The sequence below is a fragment of the Enhydra lutris genome, unplaced genomic scaffold (assembly GCF_002288905.1).
Source record: "Enhydra lutris kenyoni isolate GAN:26980312 unplaced genomic scaffold, ASM228890v2 scaffoldscaffold15, whole genome shotgun sequence".
In the NCBI taxonomy this organism is placed as follows: Eukaryota; Metazoa; Chordata; class Mammalia; order Carnivora; family Mustelidae; genus Enhydra; species Enhydra lutris.
This window is the reverse complement of record NW_019154099.1, coordinates 3,644,974-3,658,590: the sequence shown is the minus strand read 5'-3', so window position 1 is coordinate 3,658,590 and position 13,617 is coordinate 3,644,974. Positions and strand designations below refer to the sequence as shown.

The 13,617-nt window shown below is 35.3% G+C and overlaps 1 protein-coding gene across 1 annotated transcript in view; it reads left to right on the top strand.

Annotated features, from left to right (window-relative positions):
- Positions 1 to 13,617, top strand: part of LOC111146911 (RB transcriptional corepressor 1) — a 157,200-nt gene that overhangs the window by 35,441 nt on the left and 108,142 nt on the right. The window contains exons 5-7 of the mRNA XM_022502668.1: positions 8,341 to 8,379; positions 9,353 to 9,420; positions 12,645 to 12,755. Coding sequence (XP_022358376.1) covers positions 8,341 to 8,379; positions 9,353 to 9,420; positions 12,645 to 12,755 — 218 coding nt within the window. The remainder of the gene's footprint in view (positions 1 to 8,340; positions 8,380 to 9,352; positions 9,421 to 12,644; positions 12,756 to 13,617) is intronic.

The window sequence follows — 13,617 nt, the reverse complement described above, 5'->3', positions numbered from 1 at the left end:
GAGATCAGAAATCTACTTGGATATTTATTTCTGTTTTACCTCTTTACCCTTCATACCTTCTAGTGATACATTGTATTTACAATTATTTTGGGGGCTAAAGGAAGTTAGAAAAGAAAGAAAGTCAAATATTATATGGGTAATTCTGAAATATTTGAGTTCTTCCTACCCTCTATGCCCTATGTTTTTTTTCTTTAGACCAGTGTAAAACACTGGCTATTTCAGATTAGCAAGTAGAGTTCAGAATTAGAGTTCACAAAAATTCTCTCTACAACAGTCTAGTATGATGCCCTACCAAAAAAGAGAGGCTCTAGTACAGTTTAATGTTGAAGAGAATGGAATCTTTTGAGTCAGACAGATTCGTATTCTACTCTGGGCTCCAACATGTACTGTAAGATCTTGGACAAGTGAGTTACCTGACTTTAGTTCTTAGTTTTAGTGCTTAGTTTTATTGCTTAGTTTTCTCGTGTGTAAACTGTGTTGATAATGGTGGCTACCCTGTTACGTTTTTTAATGTACTAAATGAGATAATGCAGATGGTGCTGAGTCCAGTACCTGTAATAAACAGTAAACTTTCCACTAATGTTTTCAGTTTTGTTTTTCTTAAGTATGCCCAATGTGGGGCTTGAGCTCTTGACCCAGAGATCAAGAGCCACATGTTCTACCAACTGAGCTAGCCAGGTGCCCCTCCAGGAATGTTTATAAAACAAAAAAATTTCTGGCCCTGTTTAGGAAAATTTACATAATATATCCCCCTTAAAGAGTCAGACTGTACATTTGCAAACCAGGGTTCTTAAAAGTTGTGTATAATAAAATATGTTGAATCTGTTGAATTTATCATTTCCTAAATTATTAGACTACTAATATATGCTTATATGTATTTAATATCAATTAACTTCTGGAAATAGTATTTTGTAGAATATTCCTTAAGCAATTTTAGGCTAGCTATCAGCTGTTACTGCAAATAAATTAAGAAATTACAACAAGCATTTAACTAAGTGACTCAGCTATATGTTAGTGACATAAAACATCTAGTGACACTATGATTATAGTAAATATAGCAACTAAATTATGTTTTTTAATAAAAATAATGCAGTGATGCATGTGATGCTCTATTGTAGAGGATTCTATGTGAGAAGTAGAAATTACATAGTGCGCAAAATATTGTGTGTGTTTAAGGGCAAGAAGGGTTATTGTGGGGTGCTTTTTTTTTTTTTAAGATTTTATTTATTTGACAGAGAGAGAGATCACAAGTAAGCAGAGAGGCAGGCAGAGAGAGGGGGAGAAGCAGGCTCCCCGCTAAGCAGAACACCCGATGCGGGGCTCGATCCCAGGATCCTGGGACCATGACCTGAGCTGAATGCAAAGGCTTAACCCACTGAGCCACCTAGGCACCCCTGTGGGATGCTTTTGATCAAGGAAAAACTTTAGGAGAAGGCAGCGTCTGAACAGGTTTAAGGATGAAGTCACCAAACAAAATGTGGAGGAATTGGGACTGAGCTTGCCAGGCAGAGTGATTACATGTGTCCAAAGGCAAAGCAGCAGGATGATGTACTTTGATATTGCTGATGGCTGAAAGGTAGGAAGGGATCAGACTGCTAGTGAGCTTGGACTTTGCCCTGCAGACAATAGAATCATTGCATGATTTTAAGCTGGGAATGACAGTCAGATCTGGCCTTAAAAGATCATTCAGCCCTTTGTAAAAGGGATTTAGAATTTTTATTAACTTGTTATATGAGATAATTTAGTGCTTATTGGCCTTAAAGTGAATTAGCAGAGTTTTTTTCTATCTTATTTGTACCTTTACTGAAGAACAGTTAGGAAAATTAACTGTGACATCAAAGCCTATTCATTTCAGAGCAGACTGTGTGTGTGTGTAGATATAGCAATATGCCATCGTGATTATGGTGACTTTAAAAAAACTAAACAGATCTAAGTATGAGTATTCAGTCACTTACTGACTGTGTAAGCTAGGGAAATGTTACTTAATCTCTCTAAACCTCAATTTTAATCTAAAATGTAGCCAGTAATACTCTCCTTGTAGGGTAATTGTGAGAATTAAGTAAGACGATATTATTGGTTAGCTCACTTTTCAGCACATACTAAGTGTGTAAAAAGAGGTAGCTTTTTAAGTATTTATTTAAATTCTAGCTAGTTAACAGGTAGTATAATACTGGTTTCAGGAGTAGAATTTAGTGATTCGTCACTTACATGTAACACCTAGTGCTCATCACAAGTGCCCTCCTTAATGCCCATTATCCTGTCTAGTCCATCCCTCACCCCCCCTTCCCTCCAGCAACCCTCAGTTTGCTTTCTATCATTAACAGTCTCTTATGGTTTGCTTCCCTCTCTCTCTCTCTCTCTTTTTTTTTTAATATCCCTTCCCTTATGTTCATCTGTATTGTTTCTTAAATTCTACATAGGAGTGAAATCATATGGTATTTGTCTTTCTCTGACTGACGTATTCTGCTTAGCATAATACTCTCCAGCTCCATCTATTTCATTGCAATTGGCAAGATTTCATTCTTTTTGATGGCTGATAAATGGTAGCTTTTAAAGTTATTTTTAGGTTCATTAATGCTGTCACAGAGAAATATAATAACATAAGCCATGAATTTTAAATATTCTGGTAGCTGCATAACAAAAAGTTAAAAGAAATAAGTGAAATTTATTTTAACATTTTATTTAACCCATATATCCAAAAATATTTCAACACGTATCATTCACACAAAAATTCGAGCACTAATATTTATAACAACATTGTTTATAATATCCATGCTATAACATGGATGAACCTTGAAAGCATTAAGCTAAGTGAAAGAAACCAGACACAAAAGGCCATATAGTTCATTGTATGAAATGTCCAAACGGACATATCCATAGAGACAGAATGTAAATTTTTAGTGATTGCCAGGCATGGGGAGTACTGCTGATAGGTATAGGGTTTGTTATGGGGGTGATGGAAATATCTGGAATTAGATAGTAATGGTTGCAAATCAAAGTCAATATACTAAAAATTACTGAATTTATACACTTTTACAAAAATTTATTTATTTGGCATAGAGAGAGAGAGATCACAAGTAGGCAGAGAGGCAGGCAGAGAGAGAGGGGGAAGCAGGCTCCTTGCTGAGCAGAGAGCCCAATGCAGGGGTCGATCCAAGGACCCTGAGATCATGACCTGAGCCAAAGGCAGAGGCTTTAACCCACTGAGCCATCCAGGCACCCCTGAATTTATACACTTTAAAATTAATTTTATGTCATATGAGTTATATTTTAATAAGAACATGAAACTTATAAATGAAATATTTTACTTTATTTCTTATACTAAGTATTTTTGAATACTTTGGTGTGTAATTTACATTTATAGCACAACTACATTTGCACTAGCCACATTTTAGGTGTTCAATAGCTGCAACTGCTTGTGGTACCATTTAAGCACAGATTTATAATGAATGCAATTATCTTTTACTGTATGACGGCATTTTATTATGAGTTACATTAAGTTACAAAATAAATTTAAAACTGCATCAGACATTAAACATCTTTTCTATATAAAAATTCTTTCTTGATACTACCAGCTTTTTATTATAAGATAGTAGTTTTCTTCTTTTTTTTTTTTTTAAAGATTTTATTTATTTATTTGAGAGACAGTGAGTGAGAGAGAGAACATGAGTGGGGTAGAGGAGCAGGGGGAGAGAGAGAAGCAGACTCCCCACCAAGCAGGGTGCCCAATGCGGGGCTCTGTCCCAGGACCCCAGGATTGTGACCAGAGCCAAGGCAGTTGCTTAACTGACTGAGCCACCAGGCACCCCTAAGATAGTAATTTTCTAATACAGATTTTTTATTTACATATTTTTTGTGACTGGCCCCTTTCCTTAGCATGCTTTCGTGGATCATCCATATTGTAGCATGTTTCAATCCTTTGTTACTCTTTATAATGGAGTAAACCATTGTGTATGGTTTACCACATTTTGTCTATCCATTCATCGGTTTATAGATATTTCTGTTGTATCTTATAAAGTAATTGAGAGTATAGAGGAAAGTGAGTGTATATTTATAGAGTTTGTTATCTTAATTGTCTTATTACCATTTCTTGTTCTCTTCCTTTGTTCCCATGGATTTGGTTTACCATCTAGTGTCCTTTGTTTATTCCAATACAGCTTTGATCTTACGCACCTCCTTTGGGCTGGTGTATTGTCAAATACACCACATTCCTATATGTTACAGGCTTAACAATATAATTGTATACATATTGTGTTATACGGTTGCTTTTTACATAATTAGGAGAAGAAAGGAGAATATTCAATTATGCCATCTTTTATCATAACATAATTACCCTTTCCAGTGCTCTTTGTTTTTTCATGTGAATATGAATTACAGTTTTGGATTACTCGTTTTCATCAGCCTGAAGAACTTTTTAGTATTTCTTGTAAAGTGAGTCTGTTATCAACAGATTCTCTGTTTTTGCTTGGAAATGTCATTATTTCATCTTCACTTTTTTTTTAAAGGGCATACTCATGTCTTTTTTTTTTTTTTTTTTTTTAAGATTTTGTTTATTTGAGAGAGAGAGCACAGGAGTGGGGTGAGGGACAGGGGAAGAAGCAGCCTCTCTGCTGAGCAGGGAGCCCAATGTTGAGGCTCGATTCCAAGACTCCCAGATCATTACCTGAGTTGATCAGGTATGATCAAGTAATAATCAAGTCAGTTGATTAACCAACTGAGCCACCCAGGTGCTCCTCATCTTCACTTTTGAAAGATAGTTTTGCTGGATGTGATTCTTGGTTAACTATTTTTTTCTTTAAGCACCTTTAATATGTAATCCTACTGCCTTCTGATCTTCATTGTTTCATAAGAAGTCAGCTGTTAATGTTATTGGGTTCCTTTATATGTGTTATATCATTTTTCTGTTTTTGCTTTCCTGATTTTTCTCTTTGTCTTTAAACAATTTTACTATGATATATCTGGGTGTGGATTTCTTTATATTCATCCTAGTTGGACTTTATATTTTTTGGATGTATAGATTAATGTTTTTCATTAGATTTGGGAAGTTTTCAGCTCATTCCTTAAATATTTTTTTCTGCTCTTTCCACTCCCCAGCACCTCCTCACCCCAGCTCTCTTTCACATACTCACATTACACATGTATTGGTGTATTTTTTGGTATCCCACTTTTCTGTGAACCTCTTTATTTTTCTTTTTTCCCCCTCTTTGTTCTTCATGCAACATAATCTCTTTTGACCTATCTTCAAGCTTAGTGTTTCCTCATTATGCCAGTTCAGATCTACTGTTTAGCCCATCTAATGAATTTTTCATTTTGGTTATTGTACTTTTCAACCTAAATTTCCATTTGATTCTTTTCAAGTAATTTCTCTTTGTTGATATTCTCTATTGGATGAGACAATGTTAGAATACCTTTCTTTCTTCCTTAAGCATGGTTACCTCTAGTTCTTTGGGTATATTTACAGTAGCTCTTTTGAAGTCTCTGTTGAGTCTGGCGCCAGGGGTCTCTCGAATACAGTTTTTTTGGTTTTCTTTTCTTTCTTTCTTTTTTTTTTTTTTTTGCCTGCTTTTTTCCCATGTAGAGGTCATACATTCCTATTTCTTTACGTATTTCACTTATTTTTGAAAACTGAACATTTTTTATAACACTGTAGTAATTCTAGGTACTGATTATCCTTTCTCTTGGGGATTTCTGTTGTGGTTGTTTATTTGTTTAGTGACCTCACTGCATTATTTCAATGAGGTCTGTTCATTCCATACTGTGTAGCCTCTGCTATGGCTCTTCAGTGTAGCCATTGGGTATGCAGCAGTTACTCTGAGGTGAGTCATTTTCAAAGGGTTCTTTTTGACAGTCTTGTCCCCTGATCTTATTTTTTTTTTTTAGATTTATTTATTTATTTAACAGAGAGACCCAGCAAGAGAGGGAATACAAGCAGGGGGAGTGGGAGAGGGAGAAGCAGGCTTCCCACTGAGCAGGGAGCCAGATGTGGGGCTCGATCCCAAGACCTCAGGATTGTGACCCAAGCTGAAGGCAGATGCTCAATGACTGAGCCACCCAGGCATTCCCCCCCCAACCCCCGATCTCTTATTAATACCTAGCTGTTACCTTCCACTAATTGCTGACTATTCTGCTGTTTATGACAATACCCCATGTTTGAAATTGCTTCACAGTCTGATCCAATTAAATTTGGCTCCCTTTGCAAGAATAGTCTTTGAGGTTAGCCTTGAGGCTTGTTCTTTTTCCAGGAGAGCCCTTCTTAGCTGTTACTTCCCCTTGTTCTCTCTTTGGTGGTCTAGAATTTAGCTTGTTGCTTTCATAGAACTGTTAGCTTCCTCTTAACTTGTTCACCACCAAAATTTCCATTGTTTTCAATAGCAATTAGCCTTGAAAGTCCCCACACTATGTTCCAAATGAAGTTAATTATCTTGGAGAGAGCTTCAGAACTCCTTTTTCTTGGGTTGCATGGGTGGCTCAGTTGGTTAAGTGTCTGACTTCGGCTTAGGTCATGATCTCAGGGTCCTGGGATTGGGCCCTGCATAGGGCTCAGTGCTCAAGTCTCCTGCCCTCTCCCTCTGCTTTCCTTCCCCTCTCCCCATTATTGCTTTCTCTGTGTCTCTTTCTTGAACTAAAAAAAAAAAAAAAAAAATTCTTATCTCTTAAGACTTACCTCTCCCCTGGCCATCATTTTTGTGCCACTGCTTGGGAGGTCAGCATGGGGACAGTGTCTTCTTTTATAATGTCACCTTTGCTTTAAGAGTATCACTGAGGGGTTGCTTGTGTGGCTCAGATTGTTAAGCAGCTGACTCTTGGTTTCAGCTCAAGTCATGATCTCACAGTCATGAGATCCAGCCCCGTGGCTGGCTCTGCACTGAGTTGAGCATGGAGCTTGCTTAGGATTCTCTCTTTCTTCTCCCTCTGCCCCTGTGCATATGCACGTTCTAGCTCTCTCTCTCTCTCTCTCTCTCTCTCTCAATAAATAAATAAATAAATAAACTTAAAAAAAAAAAAAGAGGGACTCTTGGGTGGCTCAGTTGGTTAGGCATCTAACTTTCACTTGGGTCATGATCCCAGGGTCTTGGGATCAAGCCCCAAGTTGGGCTCCCTGCTCAGCAGGGAGTGTGCTTCTCCCTCTCCCACTGTGCCTATTATCTCTCTCTCTCTCTCTCCTGCTTTCTCTAAAGTTAAAAAAAAAAAAGAGTATCACTGAGGAGAGGTAATAGTCTCTGGTTTTCTCAGATTGCCTTTCATGTCTGAAACCTCCATCCTGTGAATTGACTGGAGTAAGAGAAGTCAAGGCCCCAATATTGATCTGCTGTGCCTGGAATAGAACTTTTGCTGTATACGTGGTGGCTAAGTGGAGGATGGGAGCCCCAGACCTCTCAGCTCCTCCTGCCTGGGATAGACTTTCTACAACTCAAAGTTCGGGATGATTAGAGGTGCTAGTAACCTTTCTTTCCCAGAGTGATGGTCCTAGGCTGGGAGCAGAGGAGAGAAGGAGTCCTGTGTCTTGGCTGCACCTACTTGGCTGCACCTGCCCAAGGTAGAGCTTTATAATGCTGAGCTGGAGAGGAGGAAGTGAGCTTTGCTTTGAATTCCACAATTTTTGTTCTTGCCAGGAGTTAGTACATTTTCTTGAAAAAAAATTTCCTTTTTTGCTGTATGCCCTTAGGAGAATTTCCAGAGACTTTAAATGACTTTTTAAATAATTTCAATGAATTGTAGTTATACTGGGAGGCAGGTCTGCGAAGATTCTAATTCTGCCATTGTCCTAAATAAATAGGTTTTATAGTACTTTTAGTTGAGTTATTTTAGTGAGGCTACTAGTTAAGTAAGCTTTTATGACCTGATCTGGGATTCTAACTAAATCAAGATTTAATTACAAAATGTATTCTGAGTTACAAATGCACATATAAAATCTAGTCCTTTTGTAATTAGATATTACAGTGATGTGTGAAGTGTCATGTATTGGAAAAATTTAACTTTTTAAAATAATTCTATAATTTTAAAAAAATGTATACTTTTTAAAAAAAGATTTATTTATTATGGAGAGAGTGTGCACATGAGCAGGGGGAAGGGCAGAGGGAAAGGGAGAGAATCTCAAGCAGACTCCCTATTGAGCTTGGAGCCCAGTGCGGGGCTCCATCCATCAACCCTGAGATCAGGACCTGAGCCAAAACCCCAAAATTGGACACTCAGCTGAGCCACCTAGGCATCCCAAAAATGTATACTTCTTGAAATAAGATGAAAAAAGCATCATAAGATTGATTTTTACATTATGAAAAAAAATTTTAAAGTAACTTTTAAAAAAGCCATAATGCTAATATAATTATTTCTTTGTTTTAGGACATGTGAACTTATATATTTGACACAACCCAGCACTTTGTAAGTAGTTCAGAGCAAGTTATTTTTATCTTTTTGGCATTTTAAAAGATTTTTTCTGGAAGAATCCCAAACATGTTGATAATGCCAGGGTTAGTTTGATTGATTATAGCATGCTATGTCATAAATTAAGGTCATAGATTTAAACCCTATGTAGATTATTTATCTTCTCACAAAGAAAATTGTATGAAATATGTGCCTTTTACTACAAGGAGAACTAATAGGGTGGAAGTAGATTCAGTGCAACGTATCACCAGTTCTGGGAAAAATGCAAATTCACTGAGTTAATCTTTTTTGAGTGTCTGCTATTGACATTTTATTAACTTTATTAATACCAAGAACATAGTTTTTGTGTAAGAGTAAATGTGACAGTGTATCTTAAAATTTCCAAATTATTTTTTTAAATGTATGATACATGCTCCAACAGTATACCCACGTAAGAGCTCTAGAGGTTTTGCTTGGAAACAGAATAAGAGATTTTCTGCCCCATTGACCTGGTAATATTGAAGATGATTGATATAATGGGAAATTATGTGTTTATTCATTATATTAATCTATTCCGGTTGTTAATATCAACAGGTTATCAGGCATAGTATTAAATTGGTAGAGTTGTCCAAACCTCTATTTTTCTGCTAAAGTGTTGGTTTTAATTAGAAAGCAAGGAGCAGAAAAGTATTAAGTAATTGGAAACAAAGTACATCATAGTATATCACTTCTTGTGCATATTTTTAGTTTAGAATTGAAATATTAAATATTTCCTTCACAAAATATATTCTTTTCTCTGGGCTAAATATAAATATCTTGGTGAAAACACTAATTGAGACAAATTGAGTTACTGTGTAAATTACGCCTTTAAAATTGATTGTATTCTCTTATGCAGTCAGTTTAGGCCTATAATTTAAAACAAGCAAAAAGAAGAAATAGTTGGAAAACTGTCAGTATAAAAATTTTTTTCTGCTTTCTATTTGTTTACTAGGATATCTACTGAAATAAACTCTGTGTTGGTGCTAAAAGTTTCTTGGATCACATTTTTACTAGCTAAAGGTAAAGTCATTATGTTTGTTACATTGTTACATGTTAATGTTTCAAATGTTATAATAATTCTTTTGGACTAGGTTCAAAAAATTTTTTTCAAATTTAATGTTATTCTCCCACACTGCAGTTCTCTGTGTGCCTTGTTAACCTGTTGACAGGTTGTTATAATTCTGGCACTGGAAGCAACTTTGGAAATGTCTCATTTCATTTCTGTTTGTAGTAACCTCTTATCCTTCTTCCTTTCTTTTTTTTTTAAAGAATAATGTTACTATTTTTATAAAAATGGTACGTATTCATGATACAGAATTCAAATAATACAGCAAATGCAAAGAAAAATATAGAAAAATTATGCAAAACCTACCCATAAATAAATAATCATTAAAATTATGTGATTGTCATTTCAGATACATTTTTGTGCATAGAATCTGGTAAAGAATGGAGATGTGTGCATCCACAAACATCTAATTTTTTAAAAATAGGATCATATTACAGTGTAACATGTAGACATACAAATTAATTTTACTCAAACTTTACAGAAGAAAATAAATAAGAGAAATGGGAGGAATTGCTTAAATTTAGATAAATGTTTTGTCACTTAAGCAGTATTATTTCCTAAAATATTTCTTTAAGATTATGAAAAAGCACTTTTAAAAAATTAAGGTTAGAATCTTTATTTTACTTAACTTTGTGTTAGGTTATTTGAGGTTCAGTACCTTAACTAGAATATCTCTTGATTTTTATTATTCCATATTAGTCTTTCTTACAATCCTATATCTCCTTTTAAACTGAAGGTTTTGCTCTTCATTTCAAAGACATCTTAACACACTACATTTAAAAATATTATTCTAGGGGTGCCTGGGTGGCTCAGTGGGTTAAAGCCTCTGTCTTCAGCTCAGGTCATGATCTCAGGGTCCTGGGATCGAGCCCCACATTGGGCTCTCTGCTCAGTGGGGAGCCTGCTTTCCCCCTTCTCTCTCTGCCTGCCTCTCTGCCTACTTGATCTCTGTCAAATAACTAAATATTTAAAAAAATATTATTCTATTCAGGTAGGTATTATTTTTATTCTGTTATGTTTCAGGAACTTAACCGTCTTTAAAAAAATTTTTTTTTCAAGATTTTATTTGACAGAGAGAGAGAACACAAGTAGGGGGAGCAGCAAGCAGAGGGAGAGGGAGAAGCAGGCTCCTCACTGAGCAGGCAACCCGATGTGAGTCTTGATCCCGGCACTCCTGGGATCATGACGTGAGCCAAGGGCAGATCATTAACCAACTGAGCCACCCAGGTGCCCCAGGAACTTAATTATCTTATGTTGAATTGTTTTTGTCCTCCTTCATATTCACTTTCTTTTCTTGTATTATTCTGATCTTTGGTCTTTTTCTTATGTATTAACTATTTTTGGCTCAAGCCTTTCTTCTCTTTTGAGCTAACCTATGTTTGTTATTTGGTCCTCAGTTTTTCCTTAGCTTTTTATTGTTGTTGTTTTTATATAATTTGTTTTTTATTTCTTAGTGCAAGAAGTCATAGGGCATTTTCTTTTTATAGATTATCTTCTAGATCGGGTTCTCTCTCTGACTTTTCCCCTTCTTATGTAGTGACTCTATTTTTTCTTTTCCTTTTCAGTAGTATGTTTGCATAATCTCTGTGCTTCTCATTCTCTATCCCCTCCCCATGTTACTAAGGCTTTATGTGGGCAACCCTGACCTGGTGTTCTGCTTTCTTTGATGTGGTTGGTGTGTGATGTTCTGTTTTCTCTGATGTGGTATGAATAAATCTCTTTTTACTCTCCTTGCATTTTATCTTTGCCTAGTTGTGTTCCCCAGAGAGCTACAATATGAATACAGGCTTTTTATTTTACTTTTAGTTAGGGGGTGAGGGAGAAAGTGGAGAATTCATCTGGAATGATACAAGTCTTTGTCCTTCTGAGATTTTTGTTAGAATGAATTCTAAAATAGAACACTTATAGTGGTAAATACATCCTGTTTCCATAATGGGATTGTGTTGGGATTCATTTTGGTCCCCAATTCAGCATAGCACACCAGAATCTCTGTGTTTATCAGAAAGGTAGCTATCAAAAAAATAAAAACAAAACAAAGCAAACCCCCCAGGAAAAAAAACAAAAAACAAAAAAAGAAAGTTAGCTTTTGTTTATTTCCTGTGTTTTACCCTTACCTCATCATTAGCGATTTCTCCTCCCTCCAACTCAGAAGAGGTGGAGAGGGATACTCTCAGTCAGTATCTCTCAAATTTGTTGTTGGTACTGACACTTAACCAGTACAGTTTTTCCTTTTATTTTATTGGGTATTGGAAGAGAATTGTTTGATCTGACTCTACCCTAATGATTTTAACTGTAAGTCCTTGATACCATTCTTTACTTGTATGATGTTTCTTAATTACTTCTAAGTCTGTTACAGACATATGTTTGCACTATACCTATGAGTCTAAAAAATCTTCCTGATGCAGAGTTATTTGCTTTCTCACATAGTTTCTATACATTCAGTATTTGTTGGGATTATCAATGGTTTAGCGGGCAGATACCAAGAAGATAGAAAGTGAGCCAAATTAAACTTTGAGAACAACAAGCAAATATATCATAGCTACATTTGATTATGATTTGTATAGCTACACTATTTTTTCTCAGGTATTTATTATATGCATTTATTTCCTCACAACACTCCAGTTGTATATTTTCTGTACTAACTTTTTAAGATTTTATGCTAAATAATTACTTTATAGATGACTTTTCAGTTATATGTTAATTTTGTTATTAATGGCTTTGGTTATGGTAATATTTTGGAGGGGGTTAAAATTGAAAATATATGAAGTTTCATAAATAAGTAGAATTAATGATTACCATGTAGCATACTTCAAAATTACTTTCAGAAGTAATAAATTCTATAGCTCTTACCAAAACCAGAAATAAGTTTAAAAAAGCAACAAACAAAATGGATTTAGACATAGGGAATGAACTGTAATAATAATTGCTAGATGTCAAATTCTCATGGTAGACTTATACTTCACTGATTTCATAACTTCATGTACTTTTATTTATACTTTTATGTATTTCAAATCTGAGTTTTTGCAAGACAGAAAAAATGTTAAGTTCTTTAACATGCCTTTATTCTTGAATAAATCAGTATATGCATATGCCCATACTCACAATATTCCCTGATTTAAAGATCTCAGTCTCAGTCTTTGATCTGTTACTTTACATTGTAAACCTATTTTATTTTCAGGGGAAGTGTTACAAATGGAGGATGATCTCGTCATCTCATTTCAGTTAATGCTCTGTGTCCTTGACTATTTTATTAAACTCTCACCTCCTGCATTGCTTAAAGAACCGTATAGTAAGTATTTTAAATAATTTATGCATCTTCTATATCATTACTCAACAATTGCTTATTTAATGAATCAAACATGTTCTAGAGCTGAAGGAATGATAAAAAATAAATCAGACATGGACTCTGCCCTCAAGTAGTATAGGATATAGAAGTAGAGATAAGACAAGTAAGCAAATAAGCAATATATGGCCATTTTCTAAATGGTCTGGGCCAAAATACGGTAAATGCTACGAGAGTTCAGGAAGCGAGAAAGATTTTCAGCTGGGGAAGACCAAGGAAGACCATATAAAAGAGGTGGATTTGAATTGAGTTTTGAAGAGTAGATAGCATTTGAGTGTTTGGGGAAGTTGGAGTAGGATATTTCTGGTAAAGAGAGAGTTAGGAGGTAAAGCACAGATATGAATGAAACTTGTTGAGAAAGAGTGGCCCATTTTGCTGGAGAAGATCACCTAATTTGTATTATTGGATGCTATGATTATTATGTGACTCATTTTTTTTTTGTATATGAATTGTAATTGATCTACCTCAAGGGGTGATGTGGTTGGAAGTATTCTTAAATGAAAGTAACCATTTCTAAAAAAAAAATTAAACATAAAAAATAAAAAAATAACTTGCTGAAATAGATGGGATTAAGCAAAGACAAATATATTCCTCTGAGAATGGAATTGCTTCTTTTGGTGGCATCAAGAGTAGGATATCAAAATCACTTATTACGTCACAGAAAAATGTAAACTTAACTAAGGCTGAATTGATTCATTGGTCCTAAAATGATTAAAGAATTAATAATACTAAAAATAATAGAGGACAGATCAAAACATGGAAGTCTCAGTGTTGGAAGTGCCTGAGAAGCAGAAGCCTAATTAATCTT